At 34.5% G+C, this 20942-nt stretch overlaps 1 protein-coding gene across 2 annotated transcripts in view; it reads right to left on the bottom strand.

Annotated features, from left to right (window-relative positions):
• GAS2 (growth arrest-specific 2) overlaps positions 1-20942 on the bottom strand; it is a 139176-nt gene that overhangs the window by 59926 nt on the left and 58308 nt on the right. For both annotated transcript variants that reach the window (XM_011937512.1, XM_011937513.1), the window contains exons 5-6: positions 14888-14951; positions 3326-3467 (exon numbers count right to left, since the gene is read on the bottom strand). In XM_011937512.1, the coding sequence (XP_011792902.1) occupies positions 3326-3467; positions 14888-14951 (206 nt within the window). The remainder of the gene's footprint in view (positions 1-3325; positions 3468-14887; positions 14952-20942) is intronic.

Genomic DNA, 20942 nt, shown 5'->3' with positions numbered 1-20942 from the left:
CAGAAACTCTGCAAGCAATCTCTATTTTATATTTCTATTCTAAAACCCATGTTGGGGTACATCAATTTCAACTCCCAACTGCTATATATGCCTTACACGCAGTGAAGCGGTTACTATAGGAACAATTTCCTTTTATATTAGATATATTAATTTCTGATTTAAAACGTTAGTGAAGCTCAAATTGCTTTTCTCTCTGTTCCACTGTTCCTGAAATAAAACACTTCAGTAAAAAAAAAAAACAACCTATCAAACAGAATGCAAATAGTTCAATGCAGTTTTCTCCAGTGTAAAATGAAGGAACAAGAGGCTTCTGTGGTCAAATAAGTTTGGAAGATTCCAGGTTAAACAAGATCTTATTATGGAACTTACTAGAGCCTTTGATATGCCAAACTATATCACCAGACTCTAGGTAAGGAGTATAGTAAGTTGTATTTCTCAAGCTAATTTAACCATGGTGTCTTTGATCACACATTCCTTGAAAAATGCCATTTTAAAGACTTGTGAAACATAGTTTTCTAGCTGACAAAGGCACAGAAATATCCACATTGTATATTTCCTACATTCGATTAAAACTTTTAACTAAGCAGATGGTTATGTTCTAAACTCTGGTAAACTTTAAAGAAGGTTTAAAGTTCCTGTGAAATCCCTTCCATTGTTCTCAATTGAGAGCACACAATTTGGGAGTAGGGGAGAACCATCATGGATTGACTGACTGGCTTACAATTGTATGGAAAGTCTTTATCTCACTCTCTTTTTCTGAACTGGAGTATTGGTTTAACTCTGAAATCCTTTTCATAGATTTCCTACCACCTTCCTGCCCTCTCTTCTTTTTCTCCCCATCCCAAGGATTGCCAGATATGAGACAAACTAGTGAAGAAAGAAAATCATCCTAGCTACTTCTTCTAGGTTCACAGAAATAGCTTCAAGTGGCAGCATCTCCTCCCTCTACAAAGTTACAATAGAAATGAAAGGTGCATACATTTTCAGAGCATGTGGCCAATTTGGATAAATAGAATAAGAGAGAAGGTTAAACTTTGATTAGCTACATTGATAATTTATCCAACAAACATGGTACTGGATGTAGATCGATAAAATATGGTCCTTGTCTTTGAGTACAAGGTCTGCACCTTGAGATGAAAGGATATTTGTGCCTAATACTGTAAATGCTTCATTAAATATATACAAATACTTGGAATACCAAGGAATAATTTGCCAAGTATACCTGGGATGAGAGATACCAGAAAAATATATAGGAGTTAGCACAACCCTAATTTTAAAAGATGGAAAGGTGCTTAAAAGTAGTGTGATAGGTGAGTAGGCAGAAATATGGTGAGAAAGCAACAATGGCTACATCAAAATGCAGGGACAAATGCAGCAGACAAAATAGCCAGAAAACACACAGTAGGCCAGAACATGGAGGGCAATGGACTATATGACATGTGAACAAGCTTGGGTTTCACCCTAGATGTTATAGGGAACCCTATATAATTTTAATCAAATCCAAAGTGCATTTAGTTTGATCCTTCTGGTAGCAGAAATGTTGTGGAGATGCATTTCAAGAATGGAGTGGTCAACAGTGTCAAATTCCAGGAAGCGATCTCATAATTTCAGGACTAAAAAAATTCATTCGATACAGTAATTCATTCAATAGGAGGTTAAGAGGGACATTAGCCAGATACTCTTCAGTGGTCTGGAACTCTGACTCTAAGGTATTTTTTTAAAAAATGAATGAAGGTGATAGCTGAGAGGAAATGGACTATAAGCAAGTATATTTGCCCCAGGGAAATATATTTATAACAGAAAGACTAGAGGTACATCTTACTCTAAAGTAAGTCTAGTCAAAAAAGCATAATTGACAGAGATGAAAGAATGTTCTCATCAATATATAAACAATAGACCATTATCTACTATTAATATAATGTTACTCAATTTCCTTACAAAATAAAAGTGAAATACTATGAAAAGCAAGGTATATGACCAATTCTTTGATAAAGTTATATGATTTTAAAATCCTTTTCAGTAGCATTAAATCAAAATGTCTTACCTGTTCTTCTTTAGTTCCCGAGTGATTGAACAGTTACCCAGAAGAAACCAAATTAAACTGGTTAAGATACCTTTAAGAGCTAATATGTTTGCTGCCCTTAAAAGACATGAGGGTTCTTAATCTATAGGACAAACTGTTATATTTTGGCTCATCTAAGTCTGCAATAGAGTTTATAGTGTCACATGGAAAAAAGCAAAAGTCAGATAAATCTCTTTTTCTGCATCCTGTAGTGTCGAACCATTTTCCCAGCTCTTTTCTGCTCATATCCTGGAGGAAGAAACTCACAGCTATGGACAACCAGTCCTTTTCAGTTCTGCCTATTTTTACAGCTGGCATTGTGGTTGGTGCTAGTTTCTAAGGACTCTCTCCATGTATGCGAGATATATGTCAGTCTAATGCCTCTGGCATAGAGATTTTCTATAAAATTCATAAGCAGCAACAACTCCCAAAATACAAACTTTGCATAAACAACATCCCAGTCACTCATGATTTATATCCTTTATTAATATTTTTTACATTTGCACTTAAAATATATGTGTGGAGGGCATATGCATACACATACTCAAGCACACCACTTTTCATAACCAATAACTACTTAACAGACAACCAAGGTACCTTGAGAGTTTTAATTCACTGTGTTTGCTGTTATACCTAAAAACAATTTACTGTGATTCTGAGAGCATTGGTAAAACATTTCCTAACTACAAAAAATTGTGACTCAAATACTCTGCTAAGTAGAGGGACCTTGAAGAGTTAGACAAAACTCTGTTGGAATCTAAGCTCCTGCCCTCCCCTCAGCAGGTTACTCAACTTCTATGTTTCCATTCCTCAAGATGGAACCCGCCTTTCACATATGAGAGCACTTGAAAAACAATGGTAGTCCATAAAAGGCACTTATCTTCTCTATCACATACTTACTTTCCCTTCTTTAACAATCCTCAAGATCTTGTTTTCAGACTTGTTATCTGTGAAAGGGGGACTCATAATCCAGTGACAAAGAGACTTTCATGTTTTCAAATACAATTTTCAGGGAGCTGACTTATTATTCTAAAGTTTTAGATATTGTTCTGCAGCATTAAGTGACATTTTATTTTAAACAACTAGTGCAGTTTTGAATCTCAAAATGAATTGTAGGACTACAAAGTTTTTCATATGGGCTTAAAATAAATTTCAAGAAAATTGATACAGGTAAAGATTAGACTGATATGAGATTGCACAGAGTATGTTTTGTAGTGCAGGAGAGACTAACCATTGGTAAGAAGTCTGACTGATTTTACTTACTGCATCATCCAGTAAGTTTCCTGTACTCTTTTTTCCAGAAGACTTTGATGAAGGAGAAGGTGAAGGAGAAGGGGCAGAAAGTGTTTCTTCTTGTTCAATCTCTTTTTCCAATTTTATCAAACCAGGAGGCTCCACACCATACCTTTAAAAAGACACTGGATCATTACACATGTATAACTTATAATGATAAAATTACAATATATTACATTTGGTGATGAGTACCATGGGAGTAAATTGCTAACTTTTAAAAACAACATTCACTTTTTTCTGGCATTGAAATGGTAAGCTCTTGAATTAGCATACTTCTAAGCAGAGGAAAAACATGTATACCTGCTGTGTATTCATATGTGCACATATATGGACACATATAGTATACTAAAAATAAATAAAAACACTCAATGCAATATATTAATGAAACAGCAACATGAATAACCATGTAAAATTTGGTCTTCAGCATTCGCATTTACCAGCTTTACTGATATTAGTGCTGTAATTAAACTATTTTGAACCTAAGTTTGTTAAAAACAGAAATACAATCAGAGGGTCAGAGTCAAGTTTGCAAACAGCAATCCCCAGAAATAAACATCTTTAAATGATTTAGCAGGAGAGAATTAACTTTGAATATATTTCCTATGGGCCCAGAACAATGTACTATGGGTTATACAATGTCATAGGTTATGCTCCTAGGAACAGCATAATGAAAGCACATATATTGTGTTGGGAAACAACTGAGCAGAGAGGAAAGAGACATAATTTAGAGAAACAAGGTACAAAAAATGTGTGTTGCAAATTATAAATGCCAGAAAAGTTCAAAGGGAGAGACATAGTTACTATCTCCTGTAATCATGTATTTCTTTACCTAAACATAAAATTAGATTTGGTTTCCTAAGTAGATATCAGCTGTACCTAGAAGGCCCACAATAATTCTAGAATTTGAGAGTTGTGAAGGGTTTTGTGGGTCATTAATTTACACCCTTTCACTTTTACAGATAACAATAGAGATCTAGAGAAAATATATAACTAGTGAGGAGCAGGATAAAGACTTAAATGCAGATTCTCTGACTTTAATCAGGTGATTGGGTGTTAAAAAGGAGGGGGGAAAATCACTTGGAGAGTTACAAAAATAGGTACTTTAAAAAATCAACTACTATCTACTTTTTATCTATTTTTTAAATCTACAAAGTAAATAATCTATAGGTAGATAATACATTGACAATATGTTTTAGTACCTCTTATTGAACAGTATATGAAAACATCCTTAGATTTAACCTTAAATAACTGTCCTATTCTAATGGCTTATTATTTTAACTGATACCATTACACATATGTTCAGTACATACTCCTAGGGGAAAGCAATTTCCCTATTCTTGGTGTTTTGTTTTTGCAGTGGATGCTCAAGTAGTTTTATTCCTGGCTTTTCTGCTTCATTACCCATCCGCTACAACGTAAAGGGATTTATAAAATCGGTAAATTTAAGAATAAACTGAACATGCTTTACTTACTTTACCCTACTTCTTCTGGGGAAGAAGCTATCCACCAGGAGCCCTCCACATGGACCCCCACTTTACTTGTGATTAGGCAGTTAATTGGCCTAATTCTAGAGCTCTGTTAAAGACACTAAGCATGTGTCTCAGCTTGGATCTTTTTAGCTGTAAAGGTGATATGTAAGTCTTTTATTTTCTATTTTTCAGAATTCAGATAGTAAAGAGGGGTGCTATGTCTTAGGAGCCCTTTGAGAGATGGAAAATTTAAACACAACAGTCTAGTGAGCTCAATTCTACTGAACAATTACTGCTTTGAGAACAGCCTCTAGTCCACAGATTCGTGTTTACTTACATCGATATCACTAGCTAAAAGGCTGTAGGCACCATTGAACATATTTCTAATATTTTGTACATAGGTAACAGTTTATGGGACAGGACAATGGTGGAAACATGCTAGACTGCAAATTCTGTAGTGGTAGAGACCATTGTCTGTCTCATTCCAAGAATCACAAACATCTCACATAGACCTGGGCACAGGGTGATTACCTAAGAGCTACCATTTGAATGTACAAAAAATTCCTTTATTCTCATATGAAAATAAGGTTCTTAATATGAATTCAGTCTTATGATTTTGAATCCCTAACTGCACACAAGGCTTTAGTAAAACATGTAAGTATTAAATGTACAAAAATGCTTCACCAAAAAAAGTTAATCTGGAAGACTTTAACTTTGTCGAAAACTAGAGCACATTTTTTTTTTTAGTTTTCTAGTAATCATTGATTATGCTGAATTCTAGACAGCATCTGTTTACCTTGCTCTTGACAAGTACCAACAATACTCACACTAAGATTTATTTCTCATTCTTCTCTGAGTTAGATTTTGAACTAACTGCTCCACTAATCTACTTTTTAATTTTTTTGTTTTTTAAATAACTTCAACTTGTATTTTAGATTCAGGGGTACATGTGCAGAATTGTTACATGGGCATATTGCATAATACTGAGGTCTAGAGTACAAATGATCCCATTACCCAGGTAGTGATCATAGTACCAAATAAGTAGTTTTTGTTTAGCCTTTCCTCCCTCCCTTGCTCTCCACTCTAGAGTTCCCAGTGTTGATTGTTCCCATCTTTATGTCCATGAGTACCCAGTGTTTAGCTCTCATGTATAAGTGAGAACATGCAGTATTGAGTTTTCTGTTTCTGTGTTAATTTGCTTAAGATAATGGCCTTCAGCTGCCTCTATGGTACTGCAAATAGCATGATTTGATTCTTTTCTATAACTGCATAGTATTCTATATCTTACATTTTCTTTATCCAATCCACCACTGATAGGCAATTAGATTGATTCCATGTCTTTGCTATTGTGAACAGTGCTGCTATGAACACATGAGTGCATGTGTCTTTTTGGTAGAATGATTTATTTTCCTTCGGGTGTATACCTAGTAATGGGATTGGTGGGTTGAATAGTGGTTCTAGGCTCTTTGGAAAATCTCCAAACTGCTTTCCTCAGTGGCTCAACTAATTCACATCCCTACCAACATTGTATAAGTCTTCCCTTGTCTCAGCAGCTTCACCACTAACTGGTGGGTTTTTTGTTTGTTTGTTTGTTTGTTTGTTTTTGAGACGTGATCTTGCTCTGTCACCCAGGCGGATATGCAGTGGTGTGATCATGGCTCACTGCAGCCTTGACCTCCTGGGCTCAGGTGATCCTCCAACCTTATTCCCCTGAGTAGCTGGGACTACAGGCACATGCCACCATGCCTGGCTAATATTACTTTTTCTGTATTTTTTTTGTAAAAGTGGAGTTTTTGTAATTTTTTGTAGAGGTGGAGCTTGTCTCAAACTGGGGTCCAGTGATCTGTCCGCCTTGGCTTTCCGAAGTGCTGGCATTACAGGTGTGAGCCATTGTGCCTGACTTCATTATTGGTTTGATTCAAATTTATCTGATGATTAGTGATATTGAGAACTTTTTTGTATGTGTTGGGGCCAGTTGTATGTTTCTTTAAGTGTCTGTTCATGTCTTTTGCCCAAATTTTAATGAGGTTATTTGTTTTTGCTTATTGAATTGCTTAAGTTTCTTATAGATTCTGGACATTAGACCTTTGTCAGGTGTGTAGTTTGTGAATATTTTCTCCCATTCTGTAGGTTGCTTGTTACTCTGTTGAATTTCTTTTGTTGTGCAGAAGCTCCTTAGTTTAATTAGTTACCACTTGTCAATTTTTGTTTTTGTTGCAATTGCTTTCGTGGATTTACTCCTAGTATTTAGAAATCCTAGTATTTCCCAGGATTTTTTCTAGAATTCTCATAGTTTGAATTCTTACATTTAAATCTTTAATGTATCTTGAGATAATTTTTGTATATAGTGATTGGTATGGATCCAGTTTCATTCTTCTGCTTATGGATACTCATTATCCCAGCACCACTTATTGAATAAGAAAGTCCTTTCTCCATTGCTTATTTTTGGCAACATTGTCAAAGATCGGATGGCTGCAGATAAGCAACTTTGTTTCTGGCTTCCATATTCTGTTTCATTGTTCTGTCTGTTTTTGTACCAGTACCATGCTATTTTGGTTACTGTAGCCTTAGGGTATAGCTTGAAGTCAGGTAATGTGATGTTTCTGGCTTCATTCTTTTTGTTTAAAATTGTGTTTGCTATTTGGGCTCCTTTTTTTTGGTTCCAGATGAATTTTAGAATACGTTTTTCTACTTCCATAACAAATGACAGTTGCAGTTTGATAGAAATGGTGTGGAATTTATAGATTGCTTTGGGCAGTATGATTGTTTTAATGATATTGGTTCTTCCACTTGTTTGTGTCATCTATTATTTCTTTTCTGCAGTGTTTTGTGGTTCTTCCTGTAGATATTTTTCACTTCTTTGTTAGATGTATTCCTAGGTGGTTTTGTTTGTTTGTTTGTTTGTTTGTTTTGTAGGGAGATAATTTGACTTCTTCTTTTCCTATTTGGATGCATTTTATGTCTTTATCTTGCCTGATTGCTCTGGTTAGAACTTCCAGTACCATGTTGAATAGGAGTGAAGAGAGTAGGCATCCTTGTCTCATTCCCCTTCTTAAGAGAAATGCTTCCAGTTTTGACTAGCTTTTGCTTCAATATGATGTTGGATGATGCTGGCTGTGGTTTTGTCATAGATGGCTATTATTCTTTTGAGGTAGGTTCCTTTAATGTCTAGTTCATTGAGGGTTTTTATTTTAAATCATAAAGGGATTTTGGATTTTATCAAAAGTTTTTTCCATATCTATCAGATGATCATATGATTTTTGTTTTTAATTCTGTTTATGTGGTAAATTACATTTATTGATTTACATACGTTGAACCAATCTTGTATTCCAGGAATAAAGTGCTGTTAAATTCACTTTGCTAGTATTTTGTTGAGAATTTTTGCACCTGTGCTCAACAGAAATATTGGCCTGTAGTTCTCTTTTTTCATTGTGTCTTTGCTAGATTTTGGAATCAGGGTGATGCTGGTTTTACAGAATGAAGTTGGGAGGTGTCCCTATTCCTTAAATTTTGGAATAGTTTCAGTAGAATAGATACCAGCTCTTCTTTGTATGTCTGGTAGAATTTAGCTGCGAACTCATCTGGCCCAGGGCTTTTTTTTTTTTTTTTTCCCGGTAGGTTTTTTTATTGCTGATTCAATTTCAGAATTCAATATTGGTCTGCTCAGGGTTTCAACTTGTTCCTGATCCAGTCTTGTGAGGTTGTATGTTTCCAGGAGTTTATCCATTCCTCTAGAGTTTCTAGTTTGTGTACATAGGGTGTTCATAATAGTCTCTGAGGATCTTTTGTATTTCTTTGGGATCAATTGTAGTGTCATCCTTGTCATTCCTGACTGAGCTTCTTTGGATCTTCTCTTTTCTTTGTTAATCTAACTAGTGGTGCATCAATCTTGGTATCCTTTCAAAGAACCAACTTTGGGTTTCACTGATTCCTTGTATGGATTTCGGGGTCTCAATTTTGTTCAGTTATGCTCTGATTTTAGTTATTTCTTTTCTTCTGCTAGCTTTGGGGTTAGTTTGTTCTTATCCTTCTATTTCCTTTATAACCTACTTCTAAAATTTCACAAATCACTTAACCTCGATGAGTCTATTTTTCTATCAGAAAAGTAGAAATGAAAATGGCCTGTTCTCAAGATCTATTGTACCAGTGGAAGGAGGGAGGCAAGAGGAAGAATCTTAGAAAAGCAACCGCTACTGAACATCTTCAATGCATCTGACATTGTTGGATATCTTGACATATATTATTTCTGAATCTCAGTTTTATTTAAATATAAAATGGAAATTCTAATTTCTATGTTTTAATATTATTAGAAGGAATTAAGATAGTACACTTTATGTGCCCAGTATAGTGTCTGACACATGGCACAACATCCGAGATTGTTGATAAGTTATTCGACAAATTAAGTGTTGTACAACCTGGAAACTGCAGCACTAAGGTTCTGTTGCTAAAATTCTTGGTTTTTAGAATATATTGTACCACTGAATGACATCATGTTGACTTCAAAATTAAGGTATTAAAATACAAAGTAATATTGTTATATTCTTTACCAAAAAAAATTACTGTAGGTATTTTTTAAACAATTCCCTAGAATTGTGAAATATCAGAAAAATCTCAGTACTGGAGTTTAGTAGATCAAGTTATAAATTCAGCTTTGCTACTAACTCACTGGATAAAATTCGGCAAGCAGTCCCTTTTAAACTCTGTAAACTTTTCTGCCATCTTAGTTCCAGGAAGCTATAAAATTTGGTTATGTGTAATGTTCTTAAGAGTATAACATAAACTTGGTAGTGAGGCTAGAGTAACTTAAGACATGAGAAGTCACAGCCAAATAAAAGTCATCCATAAGTGAAAATATCATATTTGAAACTTAAATTAGGTGAATTGGAAAAATATGATTTCATTTGTAATTGTAGGTGGATTCATGCCCCCTTTCAGGGAAAGATTGCATAATTTTTAAAATTTTTTACAATGTGAAATAATAATAAATATGTTAGAGTAACAACAGACCTGGCTCTATGTCCAATATAAACAAAGTAGACTAGGTTTGAATAAAATTGGTAACAAAGTCACACATGGAAAACCTTTCTCTGGAGATTTTTCTTTATCTGGGAATGCTGAAAATTAGTTATGCCACTGAACATAAAAAATCAACACTAAGTCCCAAATCTCTGCTTATATTGGCTTTTGAATACTTCAAACTGCCTAAGGTACAGTCAGCCAGTCCTGAAATGCATACTTAAATACAATTCATTGGCTTCCTGTCTGTCTGGAGATGTCAACAGATTGTAAATCACAAAATTCCCTTTGGGTTGGGGGCTTGCACCTGCAAGCCAACTTAGTCATCAAATAGATCTTTTTTCTATTCTCCAAAAGGCTGCTTCATTCTAGTTTCCATGAACTCTATACCACTCCACATTTTTATTTTGTCTACGAGGTTTTTACACATTTATAGTATTTTCCACTCCCTTCCAACTACAAAGATTTCAGAGTTTTAGAATGGGGTAGCTGTTGTTCTCCAACAAATTAAGGGTCACACTAAAGAGACCGAGAAGGTCGAATCTACTAAAATCATATCCTCATACCTTTATACCCCAGTGATATGAAAGTAGGGTGAATACTCAAAGGGCAACCTACCCTTGTCTCATTTTTTTTTTTTTTTTTTTTGAAAACGAGTCTCGCTCTGTCGCCCCGGGCTGGAGTGCAATGGCCGGATCTCGGGTCACACTAAAGAGACCGAGAAGGTCGAATCTACTAAAATCATATCCTCATACCTTTATACCTCAGTGATATGAAAGTAGGGTGAATACTCAAAGGGCAACCTACCCTTGTCTCATTTTTTTTTTTTTTTGAAAAAAAGTGATAGGGAACAGGTCTTATGATTAATGACTTTATGATGAGGTTTTAGGAATGGATTTCTCATTTTTCTGGCACTTGACACAATTTTCGAGCTCTAGGTAAAATAACTAAGTCCCCAAACTGAGACCTGAACTAGAAAATTTACTCAAACTGTTTAGTAGTCTAGAGTTTTCAAACAAAAGACATCTGGATCCTATTTTACTAGGGTTAGAAGGACAAATTTTACAGCCTAGTGCAAGAAACTGCCCTTTTAAACGCATATAACAGACAGTTTATAGATTCTTGCAAGATAATTTTTTCCTCATTTATCTTCTGTTTTAAAGCAATTTAAAGATTGATTTAGATTTGGAAGGAAATTTCAACCATGTGAAAGTATATGATGTTCTTAGCAGTTAGTTCAAGTGCTTTAAATAGGATGGGTCAGTTAATCATCTTTGTATAAGAATATTTTTTTCTTTTAAATAACTTTTCCTTTCATAAGGCCATGAATTAAAATGAGAGATTAAAGAAAATGTTCAGAAAGTATATTTCTTTTAAATGGTCATAAATTTTGCTCCAAATCAAGGAAATACTAAAAAATAAAAATCATAACAAACTCCACTCTACCACTTATTATTGATTATGACCCCAAATGAAAACATCAAAAGTTGTTTTTTACTTCTATTATAAGGATCATCTTAATTCTACAGTCAAAAAATGTTGAATTTATACTAACTTTGTTTTCAGCAATGAATATCAAAGCACTGTCATTAAAAATATCTTTGAGGTTTTATTAACTTGCTTTTAATACAGAGTTTTACTTTTCACAAGTCAAACACATATTTTATATTCAGAAACTGATATTTTTCCGAAATACTAGCAGAGGGATTTCACTCTCCAGTGATGATAGCTCTATTTAGTTGAAAATACAGGAAGTTTTACCCATGAGAACAAAAATAAGTGGTCTCATTCAGCCATCTTAGAACTCGGAGAAGCCCACAGCTTGCAAAGGAGCTTCACTAAGTGTCTCCAGAGAGGAAAACATGGCAGAGAATCAGAAACTCACTGGGAATCATTTCCAAAGTGATGTTTATAGTTTTAAAATTTTGTTTATGTAATCCGGAAAAGTGTTTCGAATCAAATATAAGAATACATCATCTTTCAATGATGAAAAACACAAAACTCACAATATTGTACTGGAGACTTCATTAAGGTTTAAACTCATCTGTTCTGTGTGCAAATTACTGTTGTGATTTTTGAGAGCGCTCCCAAAATCAGTTCTAGTTCTGCCTAAAACTGTTTTAAGTTATTAATTTGTATAATCCTCTATGGGTTTGTGAGAGGCACAAATTTAAGCATTTAGATGTATGTTTAATGTATGTAAGGCAAAATTTAGGAGTAAAATTAGATTAAGAAAAATTTCCCTTTTTTCTTTCAACTAATTATGCTTCAACACTGGGTAAAACAGTAAGATTTGGGTTTATTGGGTTGCTGTTTGTAAAACACATTTGAATTTGCATCAAAATCAAAAAAACTTTAAATATATCCAGAGAGAAACCTAGACATTCTTACTTAAATGTTCAATCTATCCTACTGGTATTCAACTGTTTACCATCACGTCACACACTAAAACAACAGTAGCACCATGAATAACTTATTAGGATTTTTGTATTGCTGGAAGTACACAATACTTCACACCATCCAAATGAGTAAAGAAGATAAAAGACCAAATTTGCAAATTAAATATTTTAATGTAAGGGGTATCTTAATCCTTGTGGATCTTCTTTTGTAAAATCCATAATTTATTTTTTGGTAAACTGAATAATCACTGCTTTTATCAGGTTGCATGGTAATGAAGCACGGTCAGAAATGGAACAACCCCAAATTACAATTTTAAAATATTGGGGTGGGAGGAACCCTTCATATAATGTATCACCTTGAAAATGACAAGGCCATTATAATTCACTTTCATTAACCAAGATTTTAATTTGTTGTACATCCTGTAACAAGGGACAATTTATGCCAGACTCGGAGCTGGAGGAAAGGTGATCCTTAAAGGCATTTTATAATTGGGCAGCTTGTCTTGTTCTTTGATGGCTTGTCTATGATTAAAATGTTTATTCAGCGGGCTCCCTAATCAGAGTGCTCATGTAATATAATACATAATAACAATATATAAAATAAAATCCAGAAATAAGGCAAATGCTATAAACGTAAATTGGAGGAAAATGTATAAATCCCACCTAATTCTAGAGATAGGATAACCTCGTCTGTTTACTTCTGTATCACAACTTTCAGAAGCAAGATGCTTATCTGATGAAATATTTAGAATATTTAAGTAACAAAAAAGAAGTTTTCTTCTCTATTCACTCTTTAAGTGGGAACTCTAGACAATTCATATTTCTTTTTTTGTTTGTTTGTTTTTGAGGCAGAGTCTCGCTCTGTGGCCCAGGCTGGAGTGCAGTGGCCTGATCTCCGCTCACTGCAAGCTCCGCCTCCCGGGCTCACGCCATTCGCCTGCCTCAGTCTCCTGAGTAGCTGGGACTAAGGTGCCCACCGCCACGCCCAGCTAATTTTTTGTATTTTTAGTAGAGGCAGTTTCATCCTGTTAGTCAAGATGGTCTCGATTTTCTGACCTCGTGATCCTCCCGCCTCAGCCTCCCAAAGTGCTGGGATTACAGGCAGGCGTGAGCCGTGGCGTCCGGCCAACTTCCCCTTTCTTAAGCGATAGATGCTAAGTCCTTGGTTTTCACTTGACTCAAGGCCATTTGTCTTCCAGGCCAGAAGCCCCAAGGTTTGGTGGGGGAGTAGGTGTGGCAGGATCCTAGAAGCAAGAGGTGTATCTTTATCCTGCTCCTTCACAGAACCCAAGTATGTGGCAGCAATGATAGAGAACGAAGTCCTAAGAAACAGCCGGATGCCACAAGTTTGAACTCTGCCTGCGCAGTAGACATCTGAGAGCACCAAGACTAGAGAGTTCTCCCCCAGAGGCCTTCCCACAATTAACTGGGAAGAGTGTGAGGTAAATAGAAAAATCTTCACATGTCTCAAATTGTTTTTTTACTCCCTGTTGAGGTAAGACTCAAAAATATTCAATTTGAATTGAAAAACATTAAAGCAATATTTTGCACACCCAATTATTGTGGCAAAATAAAATTTATACCCGATGCACAATTCATGAAGATTATATTGATATGATGATGTAAAGAACTTGAGGTTACATATTCTGATTACAGGTTAATTTTCTATTGGATCAAATAAAGGTCTATTAATTGGCAGCAAGTTTTCTAGCCATGTTGTAAATTGCTGGTGTGCTCACCCATTTTTTTCTTGATTTTATTAATAAATTATTTGAGAATATTCATTCAGTGTTAGTTCTCACTTTATCTTACTTGTTCATCTGATCTCAACCCTAAAAGTATACTGAGATGTGGATAAGAAACCATTTTCTAATTAATCTTAAATTTTTAATTTGCATCAAGACTTCTTCAAACGTTTGTATCTTCATTTCTTGTTCTTTTGGGCTTCAGAAGCCATGTCTGATGGTATATGCAATATAATAAATGGGAAAACATGAAACCAAAGCAAGTAGGTTTAGCTAACAGAGTTCCTTCCTCTGCTTATTTAGCTATGATTTCTGCAATTAATTCTTCTTTTGCCTTCCTACAGGAAAAAACAGGTTTCAAAGAGGCTTCTACATAAGGATAGCATTTTATATTTTTTCTAATAAAAACATAGATAGTTTTAAAACTATCATCCCAGTCAGCAGTGGAAACTAAAAGAGCAAAATGTTGAATGAGGGAAAGTAAGAAAAGGAACAAAAAGGGAGGCTGAAAATTATTAAAAAGTAAACAGGAAGTGAGGAGGTTAAGGAGGAGGAAGATAGACAGAATATAGGAATAGACTTCCACTAAGGAGAACTGTCATATAAAACTGCATGTACAATGTCCTCTCCCACCCCCAGGAAAGTTTTGGAGGGAAAATGTATTTTATTAAACGATATTAGCAAATGCTTAGACATAGTGGCTTTGACAACAAGATCTTGAGGTTAAGAATATTGGTGGCATACTTTTAGTTTGGTCAACTGCTGCCCTAAAGAAGTTCATATTATCATTCACGAACCTCAACATCCAGGTTAAACATTAGCAATGAAAAGCCAGCAAGCTTCTGTGTTGCTTGGATGCTGAAATCGTCTATGTCTTGACATAGTTGCAGTGGTTTGACCTACCTGGCTGCAATCCGGCCAAGCTCTAGCAGACAGAGACACACTTCTCTGGGTTGCTTATGGAGGACTGAAAGACAAGACAGAGGCAAACACCTTCACAATAGAAGGAATAAGCAGCTCAACAGTACTGGCTTGCCAATGACCCTCATCCCTCATACTCCCAGGAAAGGATCTAGTCTTCATTCTGACAGTCATAGAACCCATCGCATTCCTCAATTCACCTAGCTCTACTAAAAGTTTAAATTCGTTCTCAAAACTCTGCCTATGCTTCCTCTTGAAAGCTATGCGTCTCAGTGGCGTCATCTCCGCTCACTGCAAGCTCCGCCTCCCGGGCTCAGGCCATTCGCCTGCCTCAGCCTCCTGAGTAGCTGGGACTAAGGCGCCCGCGGCCATGCCCGGCTAATTTTTTTGTATTTTTAGTAGAGGCAGTTTCATCCTGTTAGTCAAGATGGTCTCGATTTTCTGACCTCGTGATCCTCCCGCCTTGGCCTCCCAAATGCTTCCTCTTGAAAGCTATTCGTCTCAGGAACTCTCACCCCAGGTAAATCTCACCCTAAAATTGTTTTCTTCAATTAATTAATATTGGTAAGTCAATATTGGATACCTATGTAGCTGTTATTATGATATCTGTCAATAATTGATATTTGAAAACACAAAACACAACTATGGAGCAAGGGCTAGCCATTTTAATATTATGGGCCTACCTCCAACAGTGGTTTTAGCAGGAAAAAAATGAAATAAGGATAAACATTTTATACTACATTCGTTTGTTATCCTCCAAAGATGAATGTCAAAGTGAGACCCTGTCACTTCATGTGCCCTTCGAATCAAATCTGATTAAATAATACTTTAGAAAGAAACAATTTCAACTGACTGAATTTTGTAAATATGTACCAATGCACCATCAGCCAGTTTTGCCCATCACAAAAGCAAATCAAAAGGTTATACTTTGAATTGATATTTCTATTATAATGTGATTAATTAGTGCATTTGCTTTATTGATAGACATTCAGTAACGTTGACAAATCATACTTGTTTTTGTCGAGCCTACAAGAAGAGCATGTAAAAGAGCATACTATTCTCTTTTTTAAGCAAAATGTGGGGATTTTTACAATATTCTTTTATTTAGCACTGAATAAAGATAAGAGAGATTGGAAAAAATTTACACTGAGAACAGTCTTACACTGATAAATAATATTCTAAAAGAAAATATTAGTTTATTGATTGTTTATTGATAGACCTTAAGAAAAAGAGAATATTGCTTTTATTCTTAAACACAGAATTCTGTAATAATTTAACTTGCCAGTGTTATTCACTTAACTTAAATATTAACTTAAATATTCTAATTTCTTCTTTCTACAGATTATGATAGTGGCAATATTTGATCCAGTGACAGCACAGTGGAATTTGCTGGGTATGTGTAGTAAATAGAATAAACACTTTTACCTGATTGTAAAAGTATGTGATTTCATTTGGTTTTAGGGAGACATCCAAATGTATTATTATTATTTGGTTACAAAATGGCATTTTAAAGCTTTTAAAATAAATTTGAATCCTACCAGAATTCTAATGCCACCATTAAATTTTAAATCCCATAACTAATTATGGAAAATCTGAATTGCAAGATATTTCTATTACTGATAACACAACTTTTAGATTCAGATGACCATTAGTAAATTGTCACAAAGTCCTAGTTAGGGAATTTTTAATTACTTTTAATTAAAAGGGTTTAAAATGAAGATATTTACTACCTCCAATTTCAAATGTACTACAAGTTGACTGTGGCTAGAATGATATCAACTTCATAAGGTTTAGCATATTAAATAAATTCCAGCACATAGCAACCTAAGGGCTGTAATATCACACAGTCATCAATTTCATACAGAGAACAATAACACATATTACAAAACAGAAATAAACAAATGAAAATGGATCTTCCTGTCTAGATCATCAATTTTTTTCTGATTCAGATTTTTTTTTTTAACATATCCGTGGTACAAAATAACAAAAGGGAGTTTTGAGTGGGAGAAAAAAGTATATAAAAACTGAGGAGAGGAGGACTTTTAAAGCTAATGCTCTTATCCTAAGTAAAAGCTGTGTGAAGCAGTGGCTGTAGCATCAAGAGCTTTGGTTACAATGTCATGCATTTCTTGATGACAAGAGTGTCAAAATCTAAAAACTATTAGTTAACTGACTAAATTGTGTCAATGTGCAGCTAATAACCAATTATAAAAGGTAATACCTGATAATAATGGTTCTTTAACCAACTTACTGTACATATTCTGAGTACTAATTTGGAAAATCAAATTCATTCTGAAGAAAAATAATAATGTGAGTGCTATAAGAAAGACAATTTCACATGTAGGATGCATCAATATTGTGTATTTCTTTGCTTCTTCATTTACCAATTTAAAACAGCTTTTGCATGCCAAAACTCAATATCAACTCTATCATAGATTCATTAGAAAATCAGTTTGGCAAACTGAGAAGAAACTGCATGATTCTCCATTTTTATTTCCTTAACAGAATCACCCCATTAAAATTTAAGACAGATAAACCTCTTCCCCAGCATCACTTCTTAGGAATGTGCTAACAGAAAAATGGTGTTTTACTTTCAATTTTTTATGTAAATATCGCCTTTTTAGAAAGCAATAACATTGCTTTAAAGCACATCTGTAATATTACCTCACATGTTAATAGCTTTTCAAATAACGAATATACCAAGCCTGGCCACTAATGGACCAAAAAAAAAAAAAAAAGAATGATTGGTGACCAGTAGGCAATGACTTAGATAAATCTGTAGAGTTGCATAACTTAGCTCAATACTTAGAACAGAGAAAGGCCTTAGTAACTGCTATGCCTTATAAGACAAGGAAGATGATGGTTATGTGGTGGTGGTGATAGGGGTTGTGATGCTGAACAAACTGAATAAAGGCTAACGTTTTACCTTGCATCTTTGGAAGAGGAATTTAAATCATGCAAATATTTAACTGCAAAAGCAAGCACTCTTACCTTGTTGCTATAAAATTTAAATTCAAATGTCTGTATGTAGTGTCTATATTATACTAAAAAGGTGACTTTTGTTGTGGCACTAGAGCAAGTTCTAAACTAAAGTTAATAGATGAGAAGAGTATAATGGCTATGTAATTCAAGCCACAAAGATCTGAGTGTGAGTATGAGCACTAATATTTGCTGGTCATGTTATTTTGGGAGGTTATTCTACAAAATCACATTTTTCTGCAGGAAAACAATAATGCCCACCTCATAATATTTGTGTGATGATTAAACAAAATAATATTTACTGTTATGCTTAGCACGATACTTGGCATATAGAAAATACCTGCTCAATGTTAGTTTTATATTTTTTCTTTTCATTAGTATTATTTTATTTGGTTTAGTCAATTAACATTAATTCACTTTTTTCCCCATAGGCACTTTTTGTACCTCATAATGTGTCAGTTACTAGACAGTGAGAGAAACTCTGGAATGAAGAAATGATTACTGTTAGGAGATATAATTTTATTGATTCTGTTATAATGAGTATACATTAAACTTTTATCTTTTATATTATATCAGATATAGTTAATTTTAAATTTAATCAAATTTCATGTCAAATGAGTCAATTTGGCCAACATATAAAGATATAAAGCAGATATCCTTCAGCGATTACAAGTTGATGCTAAGTATAAAGTTCAAGTAACAATTGCATTAGGACATGTATCAGTTTCTGAAACACGAAATATCTTGCCTTTAATTTTCCTTTGTGATTAAATTTAGTAGAGTTCACTTTTAGTAATTATTTATGTTGATTATGTATTGTCTATTTTAGAAGATAAAATAACTGAATGTATACCTTTGTCAAGATGATTAGACAGGGAACTTTCATTGTATTGTGTTTGTACTAAAGCCTTTGCATTCAGTCATATGTACTAGTCATTTTAAGCACATTTCATCATTTATCTTTTTCAAAAGAGCGTCTAGTTACTTTAAAATTTATAGTAGGAGAAATTTTCCCCACTTTATCATTGTAACATTAACGAAGTCTTTTGCTTTGAGTTAGGGGTAGAAGAGAGGATTACTGTAGCTTTCCTCTGAACAAATTCTCTTCAAAACAAATAAAGAGCTCTCTAGTCAATGGTGATTATTACACAAATGGTTTTATCATTGGCAGCTTCTTTTTAAATAATCAAAACCATTTCAAGAAAAGCATAATGTAAAACACCTCTGGGAAAAGTAACACAGGTTTCCATTCTAAAATATGTGGCAAGAGACTCAATCTCATAACCTAGATTCTATAAAAACAATCTCATAGGCATCAAATGTCAAATGGAATGCTGCTAGCCCCAGGAATAGAAAATGAGGCCTTCCACTAAAGCAAGAGGGTAGAATTTCAATGTCACAGAATCTGCAAGGATAAAATGCATTGGACCATGAATGTATAGTTTAGCTAAATATATTAAGTTTTAACAGATGGGCAAAGAAATGAAAGCATGAAAAATTGTGTTGTCCATTTGGTTTCTATATAACTAGAGGTTATAACATTAATGGTAATGTTGAAGAAAATTGCCTTTTAGCCTTTTATTTAGTAAGGAAACTTGAAAAATATACTTTTGGATAAATGTTGTTCACTTATAAGAATATCATAAATTAATGGCTGCCTACTTTCCCAGAGTAGAGAATTGCTTCTAATATGCCAAGGAGAGTGGTATTATAGAATAAATAGTAATCTAGAGGTCAGAAGAATTGGGTTCCACTTAAGGCTAATTTCTTCAACAAGTGCCATGTTTTCTACTTGCTCTTCTTTATAAGGTAACCATACAGTTAAGAACATTTGGTACCTGGCAAACACTCAATAAATGTTACTCTCTTGCACTAAAGTGTGACCCACAGACCAGCAGTATTGGCATGTCATGGGAGCTTGTTAAAAATGCAGATTTGGGGCCCTATCCAGCTCTAATAATCAGAAACTACATTTAAACAAATTTTCCAGGTGATGTGTATATAAAGTTTGATAAGTACTGTATTAATCAATGTTATAATAATAAATAGTGGTTATAATTCCTACATCTGTTTTGCTGAAAATATTTAAGTGTGCTTTGATATATGTAACATGCTCTACAAATGTGAAGGATAACAATGGTGTTGGTGGTGGTGATGATGATGATGATAATGATAAATGGAGGGGAAATAATGTGAATGTTGGATTAGCCCTTAATAAATATTATAGGCATTTCTCTCCTGCAAGAATCTGTAAGATATATAAAAACTTTCATGCTTCCCAAGAAAGTGAAGACAGTCACAAACTACTTTCTGTGTCATGTCACTCTGAGTAAGACCCACACAAAAATCTGTGAGGTTAAATGTAGGTGTCAAATAGGGATAGTAATTTAGGGGCTATAAAACTGATCTGAGGCTAATGAGAAGAAGGAAAAAGCAAACAAAGAAGAATCTCACAAGCTCAATAATCATATGTGTGAGTATCCACATTTCCCGGAATCACCAGTAAAAACGATTTAAAATGGAATATGGCATCCATATAAATCATTTGAAAAAGGAGCGTCCATTCATAATCTCATCAGTAATGGAAACCCTACAGAGTAGAACGTATTTCATTGCCTTTGCCCCAGGGTTGAGAAATATACTGGAAGAAAGAATGCTCTTTCTCTAGCACCCAGCGCCCAGGTTGAAATAATGGATTAGGCCACCATCACTCAAAACAGTAATGAGAGGTGAGTCTTTTCTAAGTTGGTGTATATTTTTTCCTTTTGCTTGAAATAATTCTAATAACATCTAAAATGAATGCAGACAAAGTATATGTTTCTATAACAGATGGGGCATGATTTTTGCAGCTGAATGGAGTTGAATTCAAACTGTAGCTGGGTCATTTAAAAGTTGTGTAACATTGGGCAAGGGATTTAATTGCTCCTTCCTGCATCTTCCCTGGCATAGGGGAGAGGGCCAGATTTGAAAAGGGTTTTCTCAGTTCCAGAGTAAAAGTGAATTCAAATGCTAATGAAGTATGTACTTCATAAAACAAAAATGTGTTAAAAAGCAAAAA

The sequence above is a fragment of the Colobus angolensis genome, unplaced genomic scaffold (assembly GCF_000951035.1).
Source record: "Colobus angolensis palliatus isolate OR3802 unplaced genomic scaffold, Cang.pa_1.0 Scaffold164, whole genome shotgun sequence".
NCBI lineage: Eukaryota > Metazoa > Chordata > Mammalia > Primates > Cercopithecidae > Colobus > Colobus angolensis.
This window is presented reverse-complemented; position numbering and strand designations above follow the sequence as displayed.